The following is a 15,084-nucleotide window of genomic DNA, read 5'->3' as shown; positions in this document are numbered from 1 at the left end:
CCCGGGAACATGAAGTCCGACAAAACAGGAGGTTAGTTTCCATGACCCAGGAGGGAGCAACAGTGAGGATGAGAATGACTTAAACGTACTTGTGATGATGACGAAGGCAGAGCAATTAACGACACCGGGCAGAAGGAGGTGGCCAAGACACTGGGCAGGAGGGGCAGGGCCCCGTGACACCCAGAAACCCTACTGCTGGCATCACATGCCCAGCTTCAGAGCAGACTTAGCCCAGAGCCAAAGAAGAAGAAGGGAAGAGGAGGAAGCTTCCTCTAGGATGATGGGAAAGGTTGCAAGCGTGGCCGCCTTGAAACCCCCGGGGCGCCTCTGGACCAGCCCCGCCAAGCAGCAAGGCAGCGAACCCGTGCCAGCCTGCAGTGTGAAGCCCTAAAGCTTTGGCATCTCTGCCGGGCTCTGTGCCAGGCGCCTGGCAGGGCCCCAAGAACTACTTTCAGCAAATCTTCAGTCAACACCAAAGGTGGGAGAAGCAGGAGGCAGAGTGAGAAGGGAGGGAATAAAGAGGCCCCTAGAGGCACCAGCTTAAAATAAGAAGGTAAAATAGCTCTGGAGGATTTAGGGGGGAGTGATGTGTGATTGTGGGAGAGAAAAAAGGGAAACGGAAGGGGGGAGAAGACAGACGATGAGAGAAAGAGAGAGAAAGCAGAAGAGGGAGAAGGGAAAAATGGAAAGAGAGCCAAAGACTGGGAGGCTGTCCAAGCTGCTGGGACCTCAGGGAACCTGTGTCGTTAGCTACCGAGCCTGCAGGGTATGACGACGATGACACACACACACACACACACACACACAAGGAGGAGGGAGGCCAGGGCACGGCAGGAAGGGAGACGAGCAAAAGCCACAGAGACCTGGCTGGCAGGGGAGGGGAGGTCGAGCAGCGCTAGGTTCTTACAGGCAATCCGGGGGAGCCAACAGCACCAGGAAAACCTGGGGGGCCCTGGTGGGAGAAACAGGCAGGTCACATCTCACAAGCACAGTAACCCTGGGTCACGATCTGGGGCTGAGGGCTCACGGGGAAAGGAAGTCATGGGGGTATTATCAAGGCAGCTAGAAAAGAGACTCGTTCCGAGTCTTGGCCCAGAAGCCACCTGCTCCTCGCCTCGGCTCCAGGAAGAATGAATGGCTCTGCTGACGGCGGAGACGCGCAACAGCCCCCGGAGTCAGACCACTGGCCCACATCTTCCCACGTCCAGGTGAACCCCAGTGCCAGAGTGGAAGCCCATGGTGCCTGTTACCTGACCTCCACGGGCCCCAGGTCGGGGCTCCCTGGTTCTAAGATGGCTCCCACCGGCCAATTTTTTTTTTCCTCCAAAGGAAGCATTATCGGTTCTTCCAGGTTTTCCTAGTCACTTCTACGTCCCTGCCATGTCAACACCAGGGGAGACGCTCCTAGGCTGGCCTCTGCAGGCTTGTCCTAGAGACTGGCCCTACAGAGCCATGGAGGGCGGCTCCACCTTAGCTTCCGGCCCCTGCCTGCAGGTTGCCACACGCTTTCCTGGCAATCCAGACCATGAGCCGTCGTGCAAAACATAGCAGGGATGGGGGGTGGTGGGGAGTGGGAAACACAGATATGCCCCGAGGCCTCCTACACAGGCAGATCATGGCGGAGCAGGCCGGCTCTGGGGGATTCGGAGGTGGGAGACCACAGTCCCCGCAGATGCTGTGACGAGGGAAAGGCAGAAGACGTTCCCCTTTCTGTCCTGCCCAGCTTCCTGGGACAAGGCAGCAGAATGGTGTCTGGGTTTTACGTCTCCTTTGAGAGCCTCTCAAGCAGCCCAGAAGACCATGGATACTCACAATAGGGCCTGGAGGACCCGGGGAGCCCCTCATACCAGGTGGACCCTGCGAAGGAAGCCACGGAAATAAATGAAGAGGCTCAGAGCTTGCAGCGCCGGGGCTCTCCACAGCCCCCTCTGCAAGCCTGCCACAGAGTCAAGAGGCAGCTGCTGTCAGCGCTGGATGGTAAAGCTTTCATTCGGTCCGTTCAATCATCCAACTAACATTTATCGAGCAACTGTTACGTACTGAGCACCAACCCAGGTGCTGAAGACACAACAGTAATCGGGACGTTAAAATCCCTGCCTTGTGGCGGTTACGTTCTGGGAAGAGGTGGACAGGAAAGAATAGAACAGGGGCTGGCACGCAGGCGGTGCTCAGCAGATACCTGCAGTGTGCTCCCGAGGGAAGGGAACACAGGACGCCAGAGGGCGAGGCGCATGGGGCAGGGAGAGGGCCTGGGGCTCGAGGGATGTGAGGTGTGTGGGGTCTCCCTTCTAGAGGATGGTCAGGGAAGGTCTCCGGGAGATGGGGAGGGACAGGGAAGCCTGGCGTGCCATGGTCCAGCAAAGAGTCGGACGTGACTTAGTGATTGAATATCTCACTGAGAAGGTGATCTTTGGAAAAAAAAAAAAAGGGAGGGGGCTGAAGGGGTGAGGGAGCGGGCCCTGGAGAAGAAAGCGCTGCAGGCCGAGGAAGGAAGAGTGGCTGGGGGCCCAGCACTGCGCGGAGGCCCCGGGCGCCAGGCGGGCAGATGAAGCCAGTGCAGTGAGGGGTGCGGGGTGGCCTGACGCCTTAGTGCCCCCTGAGGGACTCCCAGGGGGAGACAAGGAGCCACCAGAAGGTCCAAGGAGACCACTGGCAGGATGAGACTGCCCTCAGGAACCAAGGCTCATTGAGGTGCAGACACCAGCCGCCTCGGGGCCCAGCCCAGGCTCTTACCTCTTCTCCTCTCTGGCCAGGCAGTCCCGGAGGACCCGGCAGCCCGGGACTCCCTGCACAGCCCGGGTCTCCCTCGTGGTTGTCCCCCTGGAGCGGGATGGACAGTGAGTGTGAGCAGCCCCGTGGGACACGGGGCAGGAGGCGAGGAGAAGACGGAGGCCCACTCACCCGGGCCTCCTCGGCTCTCGGGCGCTCCCGCTCCATGAAGCACTGCGGACGACAGCCAGAGGCCTGGTCAGCGTCGGGGGTCAGCCGGGGAGCTCGCCCCCGACCAGGGCCACCCCAAGCCCCCCACCCCCCGCCCCTGCCTCCTACCTGGGCGCAGCTGTCGAGGCCTGGCACGCCGGGGATGCCCTGGTCTCCCTTCTCTCCGCTTTCCAGGAGGGCCACCTCGTGGGCCATCTTGCCCTGGATACAGTCCCTACAGATGCTCTGATGAGGAGAAGGGGAGAGCAGTGGGGCCAGAGCCAGAGAAGGGCCAGGATGGGCCGGATGGGGGGAATCCCTGCTCCGAACCCAGCCCGGGGTCCCCTGCAGACTAGGCCCCCACCCACACTCTTAAGACCTCCCCAGCCACCGTTTTCTTCCTCCCCAGCCACATCCCTGCGGCCGCTTGGCTGCCTCCTTGGGGAACCCAGTCCCAACACTGGCTTTGAGTTTCCTCCAGGAAGAAGCTCGGGTGGGGCCAAGCCAATGCCACTTTGCAGAGAGCCGTGTGGGAGGAGGTGGAGGGGCCCGCCGGAGGGAGGACCATCTGTCCCGGCTGTTCCTGCAACCTGCGCCCACTGTGAGGACATGCCACCAGGATTCAGCCTGAAAAGGCCAGCTCCACACAGCAGCTCCTCTGCCCAAGGGAGCCAAGGAAACAGCTGCCGGCCCTTCGCAGCCTTGGGGATGGGACGGCAGGTCCCGGGCCTGAAGTCTTCCTATGACGAGAAAGGTCCTCCTCTTTCCTGGAGGCTTTAACCTCTTGGGGTCACAGACCTCTCTGAGAGTCTGATGGAGGCTATGAGTCCTCGCTCCCCCTCAAAATGAGACCTACTAGAGAAAACTAGACTACAGTTTCAGAGGACTCGGGAGCCGGGCGTCTACCCACGGCCTGGTGGGGTGGGGGCCGTCCGTGGGCCTCTAGAGGAGCTGCCGCTCCATCGCCACTGTTCGCTGTGCAGCTCAGTGATAACGGCTGTCATTGACTCAGCACTCGTGACACCAGGCGTGGTGACAGGCCTCTGCACATGATTGCATTCAGCCCAGACAGTGCAGTGAGGCGGGTCATCTTACAAGCACTCTGGAGATGAGAAAGCCAAGGCTCAAAGAGACTTAACTTTAGATAAGTTAAGTGGGACCCTGGATTGGAGTTTGATCTGAGGGTGTAACGAGCGCTCTGTCCACAGACTCAGGCTTTCCCTGGGCTGTGGGGGCCTGTGGGAGTCAGCACCCCCTGGGGCGCCATCGGACCCATTCTCCAGACCACACTCGGTTCCTGTCGGGGGCCCTCCATGGAGCACTTGATCACGAAGCTGTCAAATGACATGTTACACAGAGAATGCTGAATGCTACCTTTGGAGTCATACCATCACTTGCCCGGGGGCAGACCTTGGGGAACCTCAGCTTGCCAGAGGCCTAGGGTGGAAGAGCAGGGGTTCGCTGCCACAGCCTCACCATGATCCAACCTACAACTGTCGCCAGGTTAGCCCAACCTCAAGCTGCTTCTGACAACGACTGCTGTCCACAGCAGGGTGGGGAACCCCATGCTCTGTTCTGAGCAGAACCGCTGGACTCATGGGAGGTCCAGAGCACTTACCAGCCAGTGCTAGAAGGGGGTGACCAGGACAGGGGTGCTCCGGAGGCCAGGGCCTGGGAGGGACCCCTAGGGCTGCTGAGCTGGAGGAGGAAGAGTCCTGATCTGGTCTTTAGAGGTGATTGAGCAATGAAAGGCTGTGTCACCCATGGTGCCCAGCGTGGGAGGTCAGACCAGACCATAGCCCCGGGGTGTGGACTTAATGCTGCTGACAGCCCTGGCTCAGGCCAGCCCTCCCACCAGGCCCCAGCTCCTGGTTCTTGCACCACTAGAATTGCCTCTCAAACCCTGCTCCTTCCTGGATTCTTTCTGAATTGACCAGGGGACAGTGGAGGCTTCTTCCAGGGCCTCACCCAGTCTTAACCGTAGTGCATAACCCTCGCAGGCCCCTGCGAGGCAGCTGGAAGAGTGCACTTCTCCCCTCCCCGCTCCGCCCCAGTGTGACCTCACCAGCGGCAGCTGCGGGCGGGTCTCATAGGTGCAATTGACAAGAGCACCCATGGCCACGTGGGAGCCTTTGCAGGATTCCTTCAAACACTCGTTCAGCAAACACCGACTGGGGGGGTCTGTTCTGAGCCGGCACTGTGTTAGGCCCCCTTATACAGATGTGTGGCATGCCTGGTCCCCACAAACAGCTCCGTCTGCAGCTCTCTGTGAGCGGCGCCGTGCGAGCGGCGCTGTGCAGCTGAGCGCTGACTATGACGATCCCCTTAGGGGAAGCCTTGCCGGTTCCCATGCTCTTCCTCTGACGCTCTTACCTTCAGGAGGTGCTGTTCAATGGGCAAGGATCCCTGCAAGAGACAGACACGAGGTCTCAGAAGGAGCATGGGGACTTAGGGCACCAGGTGAAGCCTTGGGAAGCCACGTGGGATCCAGGCTTCTCCCCACCTCGGAAGAGGGAGGGAAGAGGGACCCACACTGAGACTAAGGGTGCTGGCATGGCAAATTCAGCCCTGAGAAGAGTAGGGGAGGTGGTGGGCAGTGAGATCTAGCCAGTACCTACCAGTTCTGCAGTCAGCCCGGGCTGTCCTGGCAAACCGTTGTGCCCGGGCACCCCCTGCAGCCAAGAAGAGACACAGGTGAGTGGACACCTCTCTCTAGCCTGCAGGTCCCTCTGATTCATCCTCACCATCACTGCCCCTTCCCTTTATCTTGCAGAGATGAGAGCCTGGGCTGGCACAAAGCTGATGTCTGTTCTTAGCTCGAAAGTCTCCAGACGGTTTGTAGGGGTAGTTGAGGTAGGCCCAGAGGGGGGACCCCCCCCAATAAAACAGTCCAAAAGAGTTCTTCCCCTGCACGTTAGGGGCAGAGGGTCTTCTCTGTAGTAAATAACTATGGTTTCTTTCTGTGCTAAGTACTTTTCCTCTATTTTCTCACTGTATTTTCTCATTTAGTCACCACAATTGTTTCGGTGTGTTGGGTGTTATCTCCAGCATAAAAACAAGACGAAGAACTTGGAGAGGCAAGTAACTTGCTAAAGGTCACAGGACGAGCAAGGCACAGAGGCGAGACGCAGACTGAGGACCATTGACTTCAACCCCCCTCTTAACGACTATTTCAGCATCATTCCTCAAAAAGCATCTCCCAGAATGCTCATGCACACACAGGGTGGAAGCCGGGAGTCAGACCCATCCAGGTGCAGATCCTAACTGACCACCTGCACAGCTTTTGGCAGGTTGCTTGGCAGGGGAAAAAAAATCTCTGCCTCCATTTCCTTTTCTGTAGTTTAGGGGGTGGCGTAAAGGAGATCATGGGTATCAGGAGCTTCGTACAGAGCCTGGCACCTGCGATGCTCGTGTTAAATGTTTGCCACCTAGACTCTGTTCCCCTTACAGACACACAATGCACATTTGCATATTAAATACTCCATGGAGGCTGGGCGTGTGTTCAGTTTTGAATCCCCAGTGCCCTGGAGGAGGCACGCATCAACTGTGTGCCGCGTGAATGCACTGCTGCTCCCCCCAACGGCGTTCCCTTGGTCTACTCTGATAGCCGGCCTCCCTTCAAGGTGCAGTGCCCAGCAATAGAGCCTGCCATCCTCCCTGGCAGCCCACCTGACTTCAGGCCAGGCTCCACCAGGCCTGAGATGGACCTAGAGCCAGTCTCCCCCGGCCCCTCCTGCACCCCACGTGCCGTCACCCAGCCCTGCTCATTCCGAGCCCTCAGTGAGTTAAGAAGGTAAAGTATTTAGAATAGCACCTGACCATGTTCACTCTAATCATGCCCCTAAAGTATCAGTCACCCCGGCTCCCTTCTTCATTGCCCATGTGTTCGTTCAAGTCTGAGACTGTGAATTTCTTGTCCTGCCCTCCCAGCACCCCACCTCCCACCTGGTTCTACTGTAGACTGAAGAGCTACCTACGCACCGTCCGCTAGCTATAGAACCGCACACTTCTTAATGTCTGTAGGAATGGATGTCATTACTGGAGTTGGGATGCTGTGTATCTCTGAGTCTGTTCCTGTGCCTGAAGAGAGTTACTGCTGGGCTCTCTCTTCCTTGGAAGGACTGCGGGAGACCACAGGCATGGGGACCTGCCCCGGCCTAGCATGGGGCAGGTGCCCACTGGCAGCAGCCTCAGCTGGGTCTCCAGCACTGGTGCCAGACGGGGACTCTGGTGCCTGGGCCCAGACTTGGTGGCAGTCATTCTTTCTGCCTCGTTCCCCCAGCGTGTCTTGGCCAGGTTCACATGACATCAGCGTGTGCTTGTTAATGGGTCACTTTGAAAATGACTCTCACGCTTCTCCTGGCAAACCGCAAGCCCCCTGCAGACTGATTCCTGTTTCCTGGCCATGCGGCAGGAAGCCTGGACACTTGGTAAAGGTGAGGCTGGCCTGTGGGGGACCCAAAGTTGGCTCTGATTCTGAGCTTTCAAAGAGACAGAGAACTGGAATCTTGACAGAGGCTCCCATCAGCAAAGGGGGTCCCCAGAGCCAATTCTCAGGCTAGGGTGGAAGCCGGTGTATAATAGATCATCAGGGCAGAGCGAGTAGTTTGCAAAAATCTTCCATGTGATTCTCCTTTGCTTTTTCAGGTGAGACTCACTCGTTCAAGAGCTGGGAGCCAGACTTGCAGAAGCCACTGTCTGTGCCTCCTAGGGTCTCTGGGAAGTGTGGCCTGGCATGCAAGCCTGGGGGAGCCACCCTGCAGGGCAGTGGAGGTCAGACAAAAGTGCCCTGCTCGGGAAAGCCCCAGTCCAGTGCTACCAATTCCTAGCCGATGACTTTAGACAAGATATTTCACCTCCCAGAGCCTCAGTGTGTTCAGCTGTGACTTGGGGATAACACTGCCCTCCTATTGGAGTTGATGTAAGGCCCAGATGAATGCGAGAGAACGGATGTAAAATCATAACAGTAGTTGTCATAATGATGGCTAATGTCTTCTGTGTGTTTACTATATATCAGGCAAGGTTCTATACAGCCGTGAGGAGATACCCCTCATCCAAGGTAAGGAGCAGTGGCTGTGCTTTACTGGAGCAGCCATAAAGAGATACCCCACGTTTAAAGTAAGAGAAACCCAAGTAAGACGGTAGGTGTTGTAACAGGGCATCAGAGGGCAGACGCACTGAAACTAGCCAATCTGATCACATGGACCACAGCCTTGTCTAACTCAATGAAACTAAGCCATGCCCTGAGGGGCCACCCAAGATGGATGGGTCATGGTGGAGAGGTCCGACAGATTGTGGTCCAGTGGAGAAGGGAATGGCAAACGACTTCAGTATTCTTGCCTTCAGAACCCCATGAACAGTATGAAAAGGCAAAATGATAGGATACTGAAAGAGGAACTCCCCAGGTCAGTAGGTGCCCAATATGCTACTGGAGATCAGTGGAGAAATAACTCCAGAAAGAATGAAGGGATGGAGCCAAAGCAAAAACGATACCCAGCTGTGTATGCGACTGGTGATAGAAGCAAAGTCCAATGCTGTAAAGAGCAATATTGCATAGGAACCTGGAACGTTAGGTCCATGAATCAAAGCAAATTGGAAGTGGTCAAACAGGAGATGGAAAGAGTGAACATCGACATTCTAGGAATCAGCAAACTAAAATGGACTGGAATGGGTGAATTTAACTCAGATGACCATTATATCTACTACTGTGGGCAGGAATCCCTCAGAAGAAATAGAGTAGCCATCATGGTCAACGAAAGAGTCTGAAATACAGTACTTGGATGCAATCTCAAAAATGACAGAATGATCTCTGTTCATTTCCAAGGCAAACCAATATCATGGTAATCCAAGTCTGTGCCCCAACCAGTAACGCTGAAGAAGCTGAAGTTGAACGGTTCTATGAAGACCTACAAGACCTTTTAGAACTAACACCAAAAAAAGATGTCCTTTTCATTATAGGGGACTGGAATGCAAAAGTAGGAAGTCAAGAAACACCTGGAGTAACAGGCAAATTTGGCCTTGGAGTACAGAATGAAGCAGGGCAAAGGCTAATAGAGTTTTGCCAAGAGAACGCACTGGTCATAGCAAACACCCTCTTCCAACAACACAAGAGAAGACTCTACACATGGACTTCACCAGATGGTCAACACTGAAATCAGATTGATTATATTCTTTGCAGTCAAAGATGGAGAAGCTCTTTACAGTCAGCAAAAACAAGACCAGGAGTGGACTGTGGCTCAGATCATGAACCCCTTATTGCCAAATTCAGACTTAAATTGAAGAAAGTAGGGAAAACCGCTAGACCATTCAGGTATGACCTAAATCAAATCCCTTATGATTATACAGTGGAAGTGAGAAATAGATTTAAGGGACTAGATCTGATGGACAGAGTGCCTGATGAACTATGGACGGAGGTTCGTGACATTGTACAGGAGACAGGGATCAAGACCATCCCCAAGAAAAAGAAATGCAAAAAAGCAAAAGAGCTGTCTGAGGAAGCCTTACAAATAGCTGTGAAAAGAAGAGACACGAAAAGCAAAGGAGAAAAGCATCTGAATGCAGAGTTCCAAAGAATAGCAAGGAGAGAGAAGAAAGCCTTCTTCAGTGATCAATGCAAAGAAATAGAGGAAAACAACAGAATGGGAAAGACTAGAGATCTCTTCAAGAAAATTAGAGATACCAGGGGAACATGTCATGCAAAGATGGGCTCAATAAAGGACAGAAATGGTATGGACCTAACAGAAGCAGAAGATATTAAGAAGAGGTGGCAAGAATACACAGAAGAACTGTACAAAAAAGATCTTTGTGACCCAGATAATCACGATGGTGTGATCACTCATCTAGAGCCAGACATCCTGGAATGTGAAGTCAAGTGAGCCTTAGGAAGCATCACTATAAACAAAGCTAGTGGAGGTGATGGAATTCCAGTTGAGCTGTTTCAATTCCTGAAAGATGATGCTATGAGGGTGGTGCACTCAATATGACAGCAAATTTGGAAAACTCAGCAGTGGCCACAGGACTGGAAAAGTCCGTTTTCATTCCAATCCCAAAGAAAGGCAATGCCAAAGCATGCTCAAACTACCACACAATTGCACGCATCTCACACGCTAGCAAAGTAATGCTCAAAATTCTCCAAGCCAGGCTTCAGCAATATGTGAACCGTGAACTTCCAGATGTTCAAGCTGGTTTTAGAAAAGGCAGAGGAGCCAGAGATCAAATTGCCAACATCCACTGGATCATGGAAAAAGCAAGAGAGTTCCAGAAAAACATCTATTTCTGCTTTATTGACTATGCCAAAGCCTTTGACTGTGTGGATCACAATAAACTGTGGAAAATTCTGAAAGAGATGGGAATACCAGACCACCTGACCTGCCTCTTGAGAAACCTATATTCAGGTCAGGAAGCAACAGTTAGAACTGGACATGGAACAATGGACAGGTTCCAAATAGGAAAAGGAGTACGTCAAGGCTGTATATTGTCACTCTGCTTATTTAACTTATATGCAGAGTACATCATGAGAAACGCTAGACTGGAAGAAGCACAAGCTGGGATCAAGATTGCCAGGAGAAACGTCAATAACCTCAGATATGCAGATGACACCACCCTTATGGTAGAAAGTGGAGGAACTAAAAAGCCTCCTGATGAAAGTGAAAAAGGAGAGTGAAAAAGTTGGCTTAAAGCTCAACATTCATAAAACTAAGATCATGGCATCCGGTCCCATCACGTCATGGCAAATAGATGGGGAAACAGTGGAAACAGTGTCAGACTTTATTTGGTGGGGGGGGGGGGGCTCCAAAATCACTGCAGATGGTGACTGCAGCCAGGAAATTAAAAGATGCTTACTCCTTGGAAGGAAAGTTATGACCAACCTAGATAGCATATTAAAAAGCAGAGACATTACTTTGCCAACAAAGGTCCATCTAGTCAAGGCTATGGTTTTTCCAGTGGTCATGTATGGATGTGAGAGTTGGACTGTGAAGAAAGCTGAGCACCAAAGAATTGATGCTTTTGAACTGTGGTGTTGGAGAAGACTCTTGAGAGTCCCTTGGACTGCAAGGAGATCCAACCAGTCCATCCTAAAGGAGATCAGTCCTGGGTGTTCATTGGAAGGACTGATGCTGAGGCTGAAACTACAATATTTTGGCCACCTCATGCGAAGAGTTGACTCATTGGAAAAGACCCTCATGCTGGAAGGGATTGTTGGCAGGAGGAGAAGGGGACGACAGAGGATGAGATGGCTGGATGGCATCACCGACTCGATGGACGTGAGTTTGAGTAACCTCCAGGAGATGGTGATGGAAAGGGAGGCCTGGCGTGCTGCAATTCATGGGGTCGCAAAGAGTTGGACAAGACTGAGCTACTGAACTGAACTGAACTTGTTTAACAATACTCACAAAAGCCCCATTAGGTAGGTTTGGTAATTATTTCCCCTTAACAGATGAAGGAACTGAGACACAGAGAGGGTAAGTAACATACCCAGCATCACAAAGCTAACACATAGCAGACGTGGGATTCAAAGTCAGGCTGCTTGGTTCCTGAACACACACTCTAATCACAATGCCACGTGGCTCTCGCGATGCCGCCTGCTCCTCTTCTCCGCTCCGTGGCCTCCTTCCTGCTCCCCAGGCATGGCCCCACCCCCGGGCCTTTGCACTTACTGCTTTGTCTGTCACGAATATTCTCTTTTGCAGGCTCACTCTTCATTTCCTTTGAGTCTTTTTATTTTTCTCTTTTTTTCCTTTAGGTCTTGATTCAGGCATTCCCTTCTTTTCAACACTTTTCTCAAATATCTGCCCTGGGCTCCTCCCATTTCCTATCTTCACTCCCTGTTTTAGCTTTCTCATCAGGGCATATCACTTTCTAACATACTATATTTTATTTCTTTCTCTGGCTTATCATCTGTCTCTCCTACTACAATGCAAGCTCCCAGAGAGCAGAGATCTCTTTCTGTCCACTGCTGTATTGCTGGCACCTAAAGCAGTGCCTGGAAAGTGCTAGATGCGCAGAAATATTTGTTGCATGAATAAATGGTCAATGCTGCTCCAAAACAGTGAGCTCTGTACCAGTGTCAAGGATTGTTAGTCAACCTAGATTCTGGGTTCCCGCCAGCTGACCAAGGCCCGAGCTTGGCACGGGTGTCAGTGCTATGCCTGGGCTACACTCAATGGGACATGCCTCAGAAAGGAGCTGGGAGTACACACAGCCTGCCCTCAGGGACCAGTGGGCCCTGGGTACCACTCTGGGAAGCAGGAGACAAGGAGTGAGAAATAACGTATGGTGTTGGGGCCAGGGAGCGGCACACCTGGGGTCAAGCACACAGCATGCGCCCTCTCGCCCTGCCCTTCCTTCACTCTCCCTCTTTACCTGCAGCCCAGGCATTCCAGGAGGGCCTGGTGGTCCAGGAACACCCGGAGGACCCTGAGGGAGAGAAGAAATCATCAGACCCAGAAGAAAGTTCTGCCCCATCGCTGGGGCAGCGGTGTGAGGACGGGCAAGCCTTGGAGTGCTGGCGGACAAGAGGAGACGCAGAGGAGACAAGCGACACACCTGCGGGCCCGGCTGCCAGGAGCTGCCCATCCAAAGTCCCGGAGCACCCTGGGTGGGAGTGGGGGTCGCAAAAGAAGGGGAGAGGTTATAGGCAACGTCCACACCAAGCGCAGGGCTGCGTGGGGAGGCAGCTGGCCAGGGCACGGGGGGCCCGTGCATCATGGGCACGGGGCAGAAAGCCAGGCCTCTCCCCCAGGTTCGGGGGGAAGGCTCTTGGCACCACTTACCGGCATGCCAGAGAAGATGGGGTCCCCTCGGGAGGGGCAGGAGCACTCCCCCGGCTCGCCCTGAAAAGAGAAGAGCCTTTGTCAGTGGCAGAGGGACAAGGATGGAGTACCCTCTGGAAACTGACAACTGGGAGGCAGGGCGGGCTCCAGAGATGGAGAGGGCAGGGCTTAAATCCAGGATCTGCCTCTTATAACTATGCCCTTGAGTAATCTGTTCAACCTCTCTGAACCTCAGTCTCTTCATCTGTACAATGGGGATAATAATGCCCACTGCATAGACTGTCATGAGGATGGACTGGATGAATGTATACAGAGTTCCTGCCACATGCCAAGCACTCAGCAAACAACAGCTCTTCCTATTACTGCATTTTCAGCTTCATCACCATCTGCGACTGCACAGGTTTTTGGCCTCATTCCCCTTGGCCCAGCCCACCTTCCATGCCCTTCTCTCCTGATCCCTCACATCCCTGTCCTCTCACTAGTTCTTCTGAACCCAGTTCCTTCCCCTGTCCTGTGACTCGGCACTCATCTGAAAATGCAGCTGCCCGCTATAGGGAAACCTGGAACTCTCTGGGTGTCCTAGGAACCTGGTTGAGCCGTGGGCTGGCAACCAGGTGAGGTGGGGAGTGTTTGGGGCCCCCTGCAACCTGGAACCAGGGAGCTGGTGGGTGGCAAGAAGACCAGGATGACTCCTCAGCACTCATCCTCCAGTCCAGGGTCACGACCAAGTGCAGAGAATCCCCCGAGTGGCAGGGTTCTAGGGGCTGCTAATTTCCCTGGAGGTACTGGTCACAGGTCCCTGGGACTTACCTTCTCTCCCTGTGATCCCTTCTCACCCTGCAGGGAAGAAACACAGGTGGGTGAGGAGATAGCGGTGCAGAATCAAGGCCAGTGGTGGCTTCCTGCTGCCCTGAGACACAGCACTCACCGGCATCCCTCTGGCTCCTGGAAGTCCAGTCTGTCCTTGGTGCCCATCAGGGCCCTGCAGGGAGAGAGCCCAGGGTCAGTGGGCGGGGCTGAACAACAGCCAGCCAGCTGGCCTGCTTGGAGGGGAGGGTGACGGGACAAACGGAAGCAGCACTGGGCTCTCTGGAACCCACATCTCAGTGACCATGTCCAGAGGAGGAGACTGAGGCCCACGAGACAAGGAGAGGAGGAAGGAGGAAGACTGGCATTTCTCGAGCACTTTCTGGGTGTCAGACACTGGGCCAAGTGCCTGTCAGAGGGCAGTGGACGGAACCCCCCTGCTCCCAGCCCTGCAGGATGGTATTGTTCCACTTCCAGGGGAGGAAGTGAAAGTCACTCAGTCGTGTCCAACTCTTTGAGACCCCATGGACTGTAGAGTCCGTGGAATTCTCCAGGCCAGAATACTGGAGTGGGTAGCCTTTCCCTTCTCCAGGGGATCTTTCCAACCCATGGGTCAAACCCAGGTTTCCCACATTGCAGGTGAATTCTTTACGAGCTGAGCCACAAGGGAAGCCCACAGGGGAGGAAACTAAGGCTTAATGAGATTTTCTAACAGGCCCAACAGGACGGCTGCACCCCGGTCTGTGCTCTATCCCAAGGTCCCTGCTCTATCCTCTCTCTCTTCGGTGCTTGAGACACAGTCTCTCCATCATAAAAGTTCTCTCAGTTGACTTAAGGAGGAGATAGGGATTTCGGCTCTTATTAAAGGGAATTAAAGGCTCCGAGAGGCTGTCACGTGCTGAAGATCGCTCAGCTAGGGACTGTGGAGCCTTGTGGCTGGGATTCAGCTTGAGGGAAGCTGGTCTGGAGAGACCAGCCAGGGCACATGCAGACAGCTGCCTCCTGCCGGACAGGCCACCTTCCCACATGGGACTCGGAGCTCCCTGAGGACCAGGGCCTCCTTCACCTTCACATATGCCTTTACCGGGGGCCGGGTGGGGGGTGCTCCTCGGCTCAGGCAGGGACCATGATGACCCAGACTGACAGTGGGGACTTGGGCAAAGCCGTAGCCCCCTCATGAGAATCAGTGATTCCCAAACTGGGTCTGGACTTTCTCTAGGGATCGATAAAGATAGAAAAGATATGGTTCACTGAGCTATTTTCAACGTTACCAAAAGCTTAAGAAAAATTATACATTTGCCCATGACCTGGCACAGCACCGGCTGGCTGCAGGGTAGCATTTCTTTGATTCAGGCTAGAATTATATCGTCTTGAAAAATTCTAGTGGGTTCATGTGGAGCTGAAGCTAGCTGTTATATAGGTCTTTGATGAATAAAAATGAGGAAATGCACTTATTATTACCTAATCTGTGCAATTTGTTCAATAGATACATCTTTCAGAATATGGGAATCATTGGTGGGACAGTAATCAAGGGAGGTCCTTGAGGGTAATGAGACGGAAAGTGTTGCTGGTCTAGACGGAGCTG

The 15,084-nt window shown here is 53.8% G+C and overlaps 1 protein-coding gene across 3 annotated transcripts in view; it reads right to left on the bottom strand.

Moving 5' to 3' along the window:
• Positions 1-15,084, bottom strand: part of COL16A1 (collagen type XVI alpha 1 chain) — a 55,319-nt gene that overhangs the window by 17,861 nt on the left and 22,374 nt on the right. The window contains exons 39-50 of one of the 3 annotated variants that reach the window (XM_052636349.1): positions 13,621-13,674; positions 13,503-13,529; positions 12,693-12,752; positions 12,466-12,513; positions 12,283-12,336; positions 5,538-5,591; positions 5,293-5,325; positions 3,049-3,165; positions 2,902-2,943; positions 2,734-2,820; positions 1,813-1,857; positions 908-952 (exon numbers count right to left, since the gene is read on the bottom strand). In XM_052636349.1, coding sequence (XP_052492309.1) covers positions 908-952; positions 1,813-1,857; positions 2,734-2,820; positions 2,902-2,943; positions 3,049-3,165; positions 5,293-5,325; positions 5,538-5,591; positions 12,283-12,336; positions 12,466-12,513; positions 12,693-12,752; positions 13,503-13,529; positions 13,621-13,674 — 666 coding nt within the window. The remainder of the gene's footprint in view (positions 1-907; positions 953-1,812; positions 1,858-2,733; positions 2,821-2,901; positions 2,944-3,048; positions 3,166-5,292; positions 5,326-5,537; positions 5,592-12,282; positions 12,337-12,465; positions 12,514-12,692; positions 12,753-13,502; positions 13,530-13,620; positions 13,675-15,084) is intronic. The other 2 variants (XM_052636350.1, XM_052636351.1) reach the window with 2 other exon arrangements.

The sequence above is a fragment of the Budorcas taxicolor genome, chromosome 2 (genome assembly GCF_023091745.1).
Source record: "Budorcas taxicolor isolate Tak-1 chromosome 2, Takin1.1, whole genome shotgun sequence".
In the NCBI taxonomy this organism is placed as follows: domain Eukaryota; kingdom Metazoa; phylum Chordata; class Mammalia; order Artiodactyla; family Bovidae; genus Budorcas; species Budorcas taxicolor.
The sequence above is the reverse complement of the archived record's forward strand: the minus strand, read 5'-3'. Positions and strand labels throughout refer to the sequence as shown.